We start from the raw sequence: 13,346 nt of genomic DNA on the forward strand, positions 1-13,346 counted from the left end.
GTGCCTTTTACGTGATAAGTTTTAGCATTATGGATCGAAAAGAACTTTTGTTTGTAGCGCCTGTAAACGCGCTGCTCTAAGACGCATCCATATGCATATCTCTCTCTCTCTCTCTCTCACTCTGTCTCTCTCTCCCTCTCCCTCTTTCTCTGTCTCTCTCTCTCTCTCTCTCTCTCTCTCAATGGTACAGAGTCCTTCAAAAGAGTTATGCTGATAACAAACAGACACACACACAGACGGACAGACAGACAAACGGCATGGCGGAGGTCTGCGCTCTCCGAGTGCTTCTCTAGTCTTTTTATGCAGTGATTACCTCGTGCACATGACAATTCAGTCATATAATTTATTATCAGGGACAAAAAGTTTGCATATCCTTAGAATCAAAAAAAAAATCAGTTACGTTTACAATTTGACAGACAATATATGTTACACAGCTTTATCATGCCTCGCATGATGTTAACTTCGATTAGGCATGCATGCTGGGCATGATTATTTAATTGCCTAAATGAGCGGTGCAGCAGCCAATCAGATTACGTTTCATTTATATTGTGTTGCCAGTCATTTCTCGTAGTTAACATGAAAGATATAATTATACTTTGCATTACTGAAGCGTGCTTGGACCGTTAAATAATATTGTAAAAAAAAAGTGTAGCCAATAAGATGCTTTTTTTCCCCCCACAGAACGCACCTTTTTCTTACCGCATATGTGATAGAAGAGAAAGAGCAAGATCACGATATATAGTGAGAGACCGAGAGTGAGAGAGAGAGAGAGGGAGAGAGAGACAGACAAAGAGGAAGAGAGAGAAAGAGGGAGAGGGGTAGAGAGAGAGAGAGACAGAGAGAGAGAGTGGGAGAGAGAGAGAGATATGCATATGGATGCGTCTTAGAGCAGCGCGTTTACAGGCGCTACAAACAAAAGTTCTTTTCGATCCATAATGCTAAAACTTATCACGTAAAAGGCACCAAAAGCATGAGTTAACTGAACTTAAGCGCTGTTGTGCAGTGAGATTTGTTTACCATCCCAGGCTTTGGTTTCAGCTGTGCGTAGACGGCTGCGCTTTAATTCTGTTCAGTGTACAAGTAGTGCATTGACTTTGCACAAAGGTGGGTAGAAAAGTCAGATATTTATATTTTGAATGTACTCAAGTAAAAATAATAATAATAATAATAATAATTAGTACCAAGAAGTAAAAATAGAAGGCTACGTCAGAAAAATGTCTGAAATATTAAATAGTTAAAGAAAATATTATAAAACATTAAAAAATATAGGCTACATATTTTTGAAAGAAATAGCAAATCAGTGACTTAGAAAAAAATATTAAGGAAAATATATTATCTTTGGAGTATTCTGCCATACACAGCTTTATTAGGCCAAATAACTACAAGAAAACATACATACAAATCAATAAAGGTCACTCATCTATTAGTTTATTGTTTAACGTACAACAATAATACCTTATTACGTAATGCACCATGTTATTACTTTTTCCAGAAAATCAAAAGATTGCAAGTGCATTTTGTAATAATTTTCTCAAAATGTAATAACTTATTACGTAATGCGGCAAAATTTTTTACAAAATGCGTTGGGTCAGTTTATTACAAAATGCGGCAGTTTATTACGAAATGAAACGACAGTTATTACATTTTGTACGTTTATTACAAAATGCACCGTTAATACGAAATGTGGCTTAACAAGCCCTCATCATCCCAGTGGCAAGTGTAAATTGTGAGAGATATTTCTCAGCAATGAACAGGGTAAGTGATTTAAACCATAATGCATAAGAGCACAATGTGAATAATTTCAGTTAATTTTCTTGTGCTCTTTTGCATTATGGTTATGCAAGTTTTTTTTTCTCTTTTAGATCAAAACTGAACTGAGGAACAGGCTGCAAGGGGAGCATCTTGCTGCATGCATGCGCATCAGCATAAATGGACCTGACCCCCAATCCTTTTCATACAGCAAGGCATTGGAGATCTTTTTTTCAAAACAGAGAAAAATACACTGCTCTGACGAAAACTGTCAGCTTTGCAAGTAGCTTTAAATAGCTTTTTTCCCTTTTCTTTTGGGTTCTGTTTGTGTTAAAGCAAGTCTGCAGCAGGCTTAAGTTGTATCTATGTGCAATAAATAACACATGGTTCATAAACCAGTTTGACTAGATTGTTTTGAACGCACTTATCAAACATCGCGACGTCCCCCTCCACCACCCGGCCCACCACCACAAGTAAATTCTCAACCCTAGGGGCAACACTGAACGTCCACTTTACTTCCAAACATGCATCCGTAGAACTGTAAATTTCTCCATTTAACCGTTTCAGTTAAAACTCTCTAAAAATCAGTCACATCAGCAAAAGAAAAATGGATCAGTATCACAGTAAAAGCTTGTAATAAAAGTAGTTTTTTTTACATTACAGCAAATAAACAGATCGTTATTTCCCCTCTTGATCTTACAATGGTCAGTTTTAATTTTATGCTGTTAGCTTGTTGTAGCACTAGCTTACTACCTAAATTTAGGTTAAGCTAATAATGCAATGCTACATTAACATGTAACACTAGCTAACCAGTTAACCATGATAAACTAATAATTTTATGTCGTTAGCTTGTTATAGCACTAGCCAACTACCTGAATTTAGGTTAAGCTAATAATGTTATGATAGACTAATTTGTTGTAACAGTAGCTAACCAGCTGACTTTGGTAACTAGCCAACTATGTAGACTGGAGTTTGTTCCTATGGTGCGACGGAAATCGTTTTTTGCTGTAAGTTGGAACACAATCCAAGGTGGCATACAACCAGTGATTGTAAACAAAGCAGCCATATAGCGCCACGTGACAACGTATTCATCCGCTCCACTCGTCAACTAGTTCCACTTAACGATGAAACGCCGTAAGTTGAGGACGTCATAAACCGAGGACCTCCTGTATAAAAGTTATGGTGAATTAAAAAAATCTGTCATTTCTGAAGAGATTTATTGGCTTTTATAGGAAGGTAAAATGACATCATACTGCCACAGTAACAAGGTACAGGAGGTCCTCCACTTGGGTTGGAGTTCCGTCCCTACGGCGCAACATAAGTTGATTTTTGCCGTAAGTCGGAATGCCATCAGAAGAGTTTGACCTATGCTTGGGAGCTGTAATGAAGGGCAACTGGAAAATGTAAACAAAGCTGTCTTATGGCTCTTACGTGACGACGTAATCTTCCGCTCCACTCAACTAGTTCCATGTAATGACAGAACGCCGTAAGTCGAGGATGTCGGAAACTGAGGACCCCCTATAGTAACCTTGATGTTCACCAGAGGAGTTTTTTTAAGATGACAACACACAGCTAAGAAATGACAACACAGAGACATTGGAGGTATTTTGTAAGGAAACTTTTATGTGTGCTTTGTGAAACTCACTTATCATTAGAGACAGAAGGCGTTGCAGTTTCCAGTACAGCAGATAAGGTTTGATATTAAAGAGTACAAAAAAAGGAAAAAAAAAAATCACAATTCCAGAGTTCATTTCTCTCCAACTTCGCAGGGGAAAAAAAGAAGAAGAAACAAGCTTTTGGTCCGAGTCTTTTCTTCTCACCTCCTTCCTGTCCGTCCCCCTCTCTGCCTCCCCCATCCTCACCCAGCGACAGACACTGGACAAAACTCTGCTTTCGGTTAATTTGGACGCGGAGCTTTCCTCGGATATTCAACACGTTATGATTGCATAGCTTTTTTTTAGTTTCTACACAACAATTTCCTTTTTTTTTTAAGCTGTTTTTTTTGTCATCGTTTATTTTCACATATGGAATGTTTAACATAAAGACTCGCCGATCTTTGCGGTAAAAGTTATTTCCCTTCTGTTCAGAGACAAATGACGGGGAGGGATGGGGGAGGAAGGTGAAAGGGTGAGGTAGGGAGAGTAAAAAGAGATACAGGGACAGGGCCGCCGAGAGGCACGATTTTTTTGTTTATTTTTTTATTTTATCACTTCCACCACTTTTATCCCTAAAAAGTCACCGAGCCAATCAGATGCATCCATGACACAACGGTAAATATTTCTGTCTGTATATAAAATTCTCACTACTACGCTCCTACTTTTTGTTTTGTTTTTTGTATAAATGTATAGTTTTTGTATTTAAATAAGCACCTGATGCCCAACCGAAAAGTTTCACAGAAGCAAATATTTGATCGCGGCTGTCATGGGATTTTTATACACGAAAAAGAAGAAAAAAAAAACAACCTGAAGAAGAAAAAGACTTTTGAGTGGAAGCACAAACCTGTCCACTGGTGAAACTGCTCTCTCTCGCTCTTTTTTTTTTAAATTTGTCATGATTTTTTTTCTCATAAATCGCTCTATTATTCTCCGGGACTGTGTGTCATTATTGAAAAATAAAAAGAAAGAAAAAATAAGTATGTACAGCGCCGAGCCCCGCCCACACCGTCACCTGACCAAGAAGTAAAAATAAAAATAAAAGACAGGAGGAGGAAACGAGCTGAGGTTAGACGGGTCACCTTATCCAGCAACGTGAGGGAATTATGGGTAAATATGTCTATTTTTTCATGTCTAGTTTGTCGACTCCCCTCCCCGCCCTTCCCCGCCTTCCCCCGCAGCATATATCTCTCTAGGATCTAATACACAAACCTTGCCAGTTGCCGTGACAACCTCCGCCTCCTAAACCACGCCTCCCTGGCAAGAAGAAAAAAATAATAAAATAAACAAAAACAAAAAAATTAGCATAAGTATCAGATTAGCTTGTGTCCCCCTCCCCTGCCCCCCCCCCAGAAGTCCCTCCCCTCAGAAGTCCCTCCCCCCACATTAAAGGCAGAGAGGGTGAAGCTAAGGACCCCGCAGCTGCCCCCGGAGACGCCCGCTCGGATTGGAAAAACATTCGGCTGAAACCTAACTACAGTTCAATCAACAAGCTGGATTTCTAAACCGCCACACTTCGGGGCACCACAAACACAAACCGTCTTCCCTGCCTCCCCCTCTGTCCTCCCCCGTCCTTCCTACAGGTCGCTCTCTCCGTACAGGGCGGTGGAGAAGGACATGTAGTCAAGGGCCCCGGGGGCGCCGTCGGGCCCCGTGTAGGGAGCCATGCGGGCGATGCAGTACTCGGCCTGGTCGGGGGGAAGCTCCCGCCTCAGCTCCTCGGCCGTAATGAAGTTCTGAAACAAAATGGGAGACGACACAGTTAGTGAAGTTACAACTATTAAAAACAAGGTAGTTTTTCTTATGTAGCATGTTTTAAAACAAAGATCAGCAACAAAACAAATGTGCAAAAAAACAGGGTTGAAACTTGTAAAATCAAATTATTAAGCAAAATAAAATAAATACAATTTTAAAACATGTAGACAGAAAAAGGACTAACAATTTAGAAAACTTTAAATTTTAAATAAATATAAAATACTAAATTAAAAAAATGTAAACAGAAAACAGGATTAAACTTGAAAGACAATTTCCTAAAATTAATATAATGCAAAACACTAAATAGAAATGTTATCTTTAAAAAGTATAAAATAAAATTTTTTAAAAAATTAAACAGAAAGTAGAATAACAAACTGAAGGACTACTCATTTAAAAAATATTAAATGAAAAAAGAAAACAGTCTAACAAATTGGAAGCCTAATTAGTATAATAGCAAAAAACACAAAACACTTAATTAAAAAAAATTGAAGACCGCTTCCTCAAAAATAAAATTAAAGAAAAAATATTTAATAAAAAAAATGACAAAAAACTTTCTGGAAAAAAATGTAAGAAATATTAAATACAAATTTAAACAGGAAATGGATAAATTGAAGGACTTTTTTTAAAAATACAAAATTAAAAAAATAGCTCAAATTGAAAAATAATAAACATAAAACACTGAATGAAATAAAATTATTTGAAAGAACATTTAATAATGAATAAAACAAAATAAAAATTGCAAAAAATCTAAACATAAAACAGAGTAACAAATTAAAAGATAATTTTCAAAAAATTAAATAAATACAAAATGCTAAATAAAAAAACGGTAGCAAAAAATAGGATGACTACTTGAAAAATCATTTTTCAAAATTTACTACAGAAACCCTCAAGTTCATCAGAGTTTTTTTTTTTGGTTTATTGTCCAACCAGAAACAGGAAGTGACGTGTTTCTGTTCACCTTGTCGCCGGCGAGTATCTTGAAGGAGGCGATAACCTGGTCGGCGGTGTCTGTGTCGGTCGTCTCCCTGGACATGAAGTCAATGAAGGCCTGGAAGGTGACGGCGCCGCTGCCGTTCGGGTCCACGATGCCCATGATGCGGGCGAACTCGCCGTCGCCCTGGCAACAGAGAAATGGCAGGTTAACCGGGCAGACGCAGACTTTTTGTTCTCAGACACACATGGACGGTTGATGGAGCGCTTCAAAAACATCAGGACCTCCAGGAAGTAGACGGAGCCGATGGACGGACAGAGGAGGAAGTCCTGATGTTTTAGATTTCGCATGCAGGAACGTCGGTTAGCATCAAACACATGGAAACACACCAGACAAACACCAGAACTATTCACTGGAGGAATGACGTGCAACAAGAAGAAAATGTTAAATTAAGCAGCAAAAGGGAGAACCTTCAGGGTGTCTGCAGTCAGAATCTATAAAACCATGACCTAAAAACAAAGTTGTTTGAATTTTGGGATGTGAAGGCTGATCGGAAAGTTCTAGGACTGTCAGTCATGATTCAAGTCACTACTACGGGTCAGTAGAACTCTGGATATGGATGCTAGGACCTGGTTTTATGGTTTTATCACTACTGGAAGCTGCACATTTTGCCATTTCTTCATTAATTCCAACTTTAGTGTGGATCACTGGAGATCAGAGTCGCTTTATCGATCCCTGCTTACGTTAGAGCTGCTAACATTCAAAGCCTTAGTCGAAAAATGTCCTAAAATTATAACTACAAGTAGATAAAGTTCAGCATAAAATGTAGAACTGTGCTAGGAGAATAAAAGTATAAAAACATGTATGATGAGAGGATTGGTGGCTACCATTAGGAGAAGAAACAGCATATTTATTATAAAGGAAGAGCCTACAGAAGATGTTTTCATTAACATTTATGTATTTTTAGGCCATTATTTCACCCTCCAGGGTTGGACTGTGAAGGTAGAATTCTACTAGAACATCCTGGGTGAACATTTCTCACTAAACAACCCCAACGTGTGGACTCCAATGTGCATTTTGGGCACAAAATCAACAGTTGTGTCGCTTTCCAGTCACCATTCTCACCAAATTTGTCTCTTTTTGACTTCTTTTTCCTCCTCAAAATGAAAGTAAAGTCGCTGAGTTCAGGAGATTCGTCGCAGATCGTCGTTTTTACGTAATGAGAGTGTTACAAGTGTTGCAGGAGCACTGGGAGCAGAGCATCGCTGCACAAGACGACTACTTTGACGGAGATTCGGGTCAAATTAAAATACAGTTTTTGACTTTTACAGGTGCAGTCTGAGAATTTTTTGATCACCTACTGATTTATACGAAAGATGCTGTTAACTTTCACCAAATGTGGACAATTTGTGAATGAACAGTCAGGAAACAAGTCTAAAAAGTCCAGTTTGAAACATCGTGTCAGTTTCTTACTAAAAAATGACTCCAGTAGCGTCCTTAGCTGCATTGTTCAGGTCATTTAGGGGTTTAACAGAGTTGATCTGGTCTCATTTAGGGTTTGGACTGGTTCTGAGATCTTTCAGGGTTCTAACTGGATGGTTCTGAGATCTTTTAGGGTTCTAACTGGATGGTTCTGAGATGTTCTTGGACCTGTAGACACCCGGACGGCGACATGCATCAGCAGCAGTACCAGGCTGTTTCCTGTAGAAATGAGTAGAGCCCGGAAATCATCTGAGACCATCTGTCCTGATCGCTTCTGCAGGCCACCACAGCACAGCAAAGGCCGGGAGGACGAAGATGAAGATGAAGAAGAAGAAGAAGGAAACATAGATATCAGAGAGAGAGTGAGGACATGGAGGGAGGTGAAGAAGATAAAAAAGCAAACAGTTAACAGAGAAAGTCCAGCAGCAAAGTAAAATCTGACAGATGGACGGACGGAGGTTGGAGCTGAAGCAGCACAAAGCAACAGCGACCCCCGGTGGTCAAACAGCGACATGACGCCTCTCTGACTGAAACCTTCCTGACCGGAGCTGATCAGAGCCTCGGAGCAGGAGAGGGAATCACCATTTCACTTCTATCAGGGTCAAATTTACCAAAATAAGAAAATTGGAGACAAAACTGCAAAAACTAATAATGTGAGTTATGGGAAGAACTAGATGCTGTTTTCAGAATAAAATCAGACATAATCTCTGCTATTGTTTGAAAAAATGTGGATATTTATTTCAATAAGTGATTAAAAAAAATATATATTTTGCCTTGAAATTGACATTTTATTCAAGTATAGTGTTGTTTTATCTATAATCCAGCTGTTTGTTAGAATATTTAGATAGAATTCCTGCTTTTGATTGAAAAATGTTATTTGTTTAAAGCAACAATAAAGTTAATTTAGAAAGTTAAGAATTTTGTCAAGTTTTTGTTTCAGATATATGAATACAAGTGATTAAAACACGTATTTTGCCTTGTAATTGTCATACTATTTAAATAAATCATCTACTTTTCTGTGTTTTGTGATTATTATATTCACATATTATTCAGACATAATTCCTGTTTCAGAAATGTGGATAATTATTTGAGGAAGTAATTTCAGTAGTATTTTGCCTCATAATTGTTGTTTTATTTGAATAAACACTCTAGTTTAACCGATAATTCAGCTATAATCCTGACATAATTCCTGTTTTTGTTTAAAATATGTTATTTGTCCAAAGCGAATATAAAGTTAAATATCAAGTATTTTGTCTCATTTTTGTTTCATATATTCATTTGAAAAGATGCATTTTGCCTTGAAATTGTTTTATTTGAATTAATAATCCACTTTTACCTATAAATTAGCAAAAGAAATCCATTTTTAAAGCCATATTACCACTTTAAATCCATTTTAAGGCTGCATTTAGGTTGAATTTAAAGATGCAAAGTGTATTTATTAATGCAAATAATTTAAAAATCTGACCTGAATGTGAACCAAATATGGCCTATATAAGGAAAAATTGAATTGTAATAGAAAAAAAAAGTTAAATCACTGCTACAAATTTGTTAAACATGCTATTTAAATGCAGATTTGCTCCATCATTAATTCCTTCAGAACATACATTTCTATTTAACAGCATGGAGTAGTTCTGTTTTAAGATGTTCTTCATTCAGTTTGTTGCCTAAACTAAAGGTTTTTTTTTTACATTATTTTGAAAGTAAAAGTTGAATAAATATCAGTATTACTGTGATATCTGTGGTGAGCCGTCTCCTCTCCTGCTCTGACTCCAGACCAGCTCCTCCTCCTCGTTTCTTCTCCTACCTGCTTGTCGTTCTCCACATCGTAGCCCAGACTGATCAGACAGGCCTTGAACTCCTCGGCCATCAGAGCTCCGCTGTGGTCCTGAGTCGACCAAACAGCCAACAGCAGAGATGAAGAGGATGGAGGAGGACGTCCACAGCATGCAGGAGGATGAGGACATGGAGGACGGACAGACAGTGAGATGGAGACGCTCAGACGGATGTTTTGACTTTAGCTACAGCCGACCTCCACGTATGAACCGCTTCCTGCAGCTTAAACTTTAACAGTGGGAAAAAAAACTGTCCTCTTTTTAACTTTGCAAAGGATTGTGGGTGAAAATGTGCAGAAATTTTTGTTCAAACTACATTTGATGCATAATGCATACAGAAATCGTGTCTTTGGTGTTTTACACAGCATATTAATATGGACATCAGTCGTTAACACTTTATTTTGTGGGTGCAAAAATGTATTTTACTGGTATGTTTTTATGTGATGTCGTCTGTTTTCTGGTATTTTTGGTGCTTTTATCATTAAATTTGCATCAGTTTGTCTTTGTTTTTATGAATTTAGTCACATTAAAAGTTGGTATTTTGCATTTTTTGCTTCTGTAGTCTTATTTTCTTCACAATAATCTCTTAAAAAGTCTTTTTTATCATGACATAAATGCCAGCTGCAGTAACAACTAATTACTACAAATCCTGAAAATGTTTAGCAAACAGATTTTAGCCACAGTCTGGGGCCTCAAAGTGGATTAAAATATTTGCAGAAAAAGAAAAATTTGCAAACGCTAAAATGCTTTCTTACTAATCATGAAGGAGGACAAAATAATACAGTTTCTGGGCTCCACGTGCATCAGTTTTAGATGAATTTCAAATTATCTTTTTGGGAGACAACTAGAGCTCTGTCTGGAGTTTTTACAGTTTTTTTGAGCAGATTTGAGCTTTATAACTTCCTATGGAGAGTAGAGAAGTCGACTGTTTAACATAAATCTGACTTTCCTCACATCGTTTTAAAAATACGGGGAGATATGTACCAAGTTAAAACAGAACAAGTTGATATTTTGCGCTCAGGCACACCGACATGATTGAAGAAAGACTCATGAGTGTCAGACAGCAGCATGAATCGGTGACAAAGTGGAGTGAGACGATGAATGATGATGTTTTCTGTGACATTTTCAGCTTTTCACACCCATTAATGCAACAGATTTGCAGAAAAAAAGCAGCAAACTGAACATCGACTACCAAAAGTGAGAGAAAAACAACAGATTCTCAACAGGAAGTGACATTTCTCCTGTGTTTTCGTCCTCTCAGACGACACTAAAACAGTCACCGACGGTGCGACACCAGAACCCGACCTTCACAAACGTGCTCACCGGGTGTTAAACTTCACATCGATACTCACACGTTTGGCTCTTCTCTCACCGCCGGATAGAGTCTGAACATTTATTCAGTGCAGTTACACAAAAATCCTCACAAGAAAACAGCAAATGTTCCAGAAACACGACCTGCAGGAGTGTCTGAGCTGGACGCATTTCATTGGTCAATTCTGGTGGTTTTCTGTGTTTTTCTGAACAAAAAATGTGAAGAATTCATGTGTGAGTTTGACAAACGCATTCAAAAAGAGGCAGAGAAGCTTTTTCTCTTTGTTTTACATTAATCTACCTGCTAAAAATCAGTGTTTTTTCTTTTAAAATAATCTTCTAAAAACACATTTTTATAGAGTATATTTAATGGAATATCATCTGTTTTGTGGCATTTTTGATGCTTTTATGATTAAATTTGCATGAATTTGTGTTTGTTCTATTAAGTTTGTTACATTAAAACTTGGTATTTTGCACTTCTTTAGTCTTATATTCCGTAAAATAACCCTATAAATGCATTTTTATTGACATGTTTTAATAGGATATAGTCTGTTTTTAGCATTTTTGGTGCTGTTATGATTAAATTTGTTTGTTCTATCAGTTTAGTTTTACTAAAGTCAATATTTTGCACTTTTTGCTCATAGAGTCTCATTTTCTGTAAAAACAAAATTTCTAAAGATGTATTTTTATAGACATGTTTTTGTCATGTTTGTTTTACTTAGTTTTGTGGTGTTTTTGGCGTTTTTTAAAATTATATTTTGGGTGAATGTGACGTATCATGTAAGACGCTTTAGTATCTTTCAGGTATAGTAAAGCGCTATATAAATACAGACCATTTACCATATATTTGCATCAATTCATGTTTCTTCTCTTAATTTAGTTCCATTAAAAGTCTGTATTTTGCAGTTTTTGCTTCTTTAGTCTAATTTCTTTCTGTCAAAACACCTTGTAAACTTTATTTTGAACAGCTGCTACATGACTAAAGTTATTATTCCTGCATAAATCTAAAACTACAGCACACATTTACTGCTCTGGATGAGTTTCTCTGCCTCTAAAAGCGGTGATTTAATCCTCCTACGTTGTGTTTTATTTAATGTTCAGGTCAAACAGCAGCAGCTCCGACTCAAACACTCCAACACGGCTCCTTTTTAAACTAACACCTCGGTTTATTAATGGAGCCCTGACCTTGTCGAAGTGGTTGAAGGAGGCTCGGTACTCGTACAGCTGCTCCTGGCTGATGCCTTTAGCGTCACGCGTCAGAATCTGGTTCTCCACCTCGTTGATGGTTCTGGCGATGGTGGTGAGGAGCTGCTCCCAGCCGACACGGAGATGCTGCAGGATGGAGGAGGTTGAAGAGGAGTTCTCACAGTTTAATATAAACCAGACAGGATGGAGGAAAACAGATGCACAATTTACAGCTGCACAAGTCCACTCGTATTTAATTTCATATTTCTCCAGTTACTTGGAGATGTTTTTATATTCTCCAGGAAAAGATTTTATTTCCTTTTATTAATGAATGAATCTGTGTCCAAAAACTGGACATCAATGCACCAAAACGTCCAAATCTGGGATATTAATTCAACAAAACATCAAAAACTAGGAAATTAATGCACCACAACATCTAAAGTTGGAATATGAATTCATCAAAACATCCACAACTTGAATAATAATTCACCAAAACATTTCAAACTGGGGTATTAATTCACCAAAACATCAAAAACCTGGACATTGATGCACGATATGCATTAATAACTGACATTTTTTAAAGCAGGAACAGACGATTAGCCGCTAATTAAACAGATTTCTGTTGCATCTTTTTTGCTTTTATTCTTTCTTGAGACGATGCAAATATTTCCAAAACATGTCGCGTCATTTTCAGATCATTTCCTTCAGTGTTTCTTCCACATGACTCAGACTACAGATGTGTAAAAAATAGGCTCAATAAATAAACAAAGGGTGAACGTGTGTGTGTGTGTGTTACCTCCATTGTGTAGGCGGTGTACTGGTTGTCAAAGATCAGGGCCTCCTGGATGAGCTGGTGGTATCCCTCCAGCTTGTTGATCTCTGGCATGTAGGACATGATGTTCTTCTGGTACTCCTTCAGGCTGGTCAGCTGGTCCTCCAGGGTTCCGTTCATCTCAATGGATATCCTGCCGATTTCCTAAAAACACACACAAACCTTTCAACAACCTGGACCACAAAACCCGCTGGAGGCTCCTAAAGGCATGTTATCTTTAAAAATGATATTATTTACAGAAAAAAAACTATCAGATTTTAACTTTCTGATGGTCTTCTGTTGCGAAAATGAACCAAATCTCAGCTTAAAACTTCAATATTTCATCAAAATGTCGCATTTGAAAAACAGTCAAAAATTTACCATTTCTACAAACAAGATTCTGTAAAAAACAAACGATTCTGCATTCCTCTGAAGCCTGGACTGACTCAGATGTGACCAACGCATTTTATTTATTAAATCTCGAGCTCATAAGCACCATTAAACTTGTAAGTCGCTACTCAGAAGAACTACAAGTTTAAACTTAAGTTTCTGGTTATAAAATTTACACTTATATACTTGTTTATTTGCATTATTGAGATTTTTCTTTTAAATCGCTGCTTAAAACAAATTGATGTGAT

General features: G+C 37.4%; 1 protein-coding gene across 6 annotated transcripts in view; it reads right to left on the reverse strand.

Annotated features, from left to right (window-relative positions):
- Nucleotides 1–3,352: 3,352 nt before the first annotated feature.
- The window catches only part of actn4 (actinin, alpha 4), a 92,706-nt gene continuing 82,712 nt past the window's right edge, over nt 3,353–13,346 (reverse strand). For 2 of the 6 annotated variants that reach the window (XM_022213011.2, XM_022213010.2), the window contains exons 18-23: nt 12,694–12,873; nt 11,898–12,044; nt 9,374–9,454; nt 7,778–7,843; nt 6,115–6,273; nt 3,353–5,137 (exon numbers count right to left, since the gene is read on the reverse strand). In XM_022213011.2, the coding sequence (XP_022068703.1) occupies nt 4,979–5,137; nt 6,115–6,273; nt 7,778–7,843; nt 9,374–9,454; nt 11,898–12,044; nt 12,694–12,873 (792 nt within the window). In that variant the 3' untranslated portion in view covers nt 3,353–4,978. The remainder of the gene's footprint in view (nt 5,138–6,114; nt 6,274–7,777; nt 7,844–9,373; nt 9,455–11,897; nt 12,045–12,693; nt 12,874–13,346) is intronic. The other 4 variants (XM_022213015.2, XM_022213014.2, XM_022213013.2 and 1 more) reach the window with 2 other exon arrangements.

Source organism: Acanthochromis polyacanthus, chromosome 13, assembly GCF_021347895.1.
Source record: "Acanthochromis polyacanthus isolate Apoly-LR-REF ecotype Palm Island chromosome 13, KAUST_Apoly_ChrSc, whole genome shotgun sequence".
In the NCBI taxonomy this organism is placed as follows: Eukaryota; Metazoa; Chordata; class Actinopteri; family Pomacentridae; genus Acanthochromis; species Acanthochromis polyacanthus.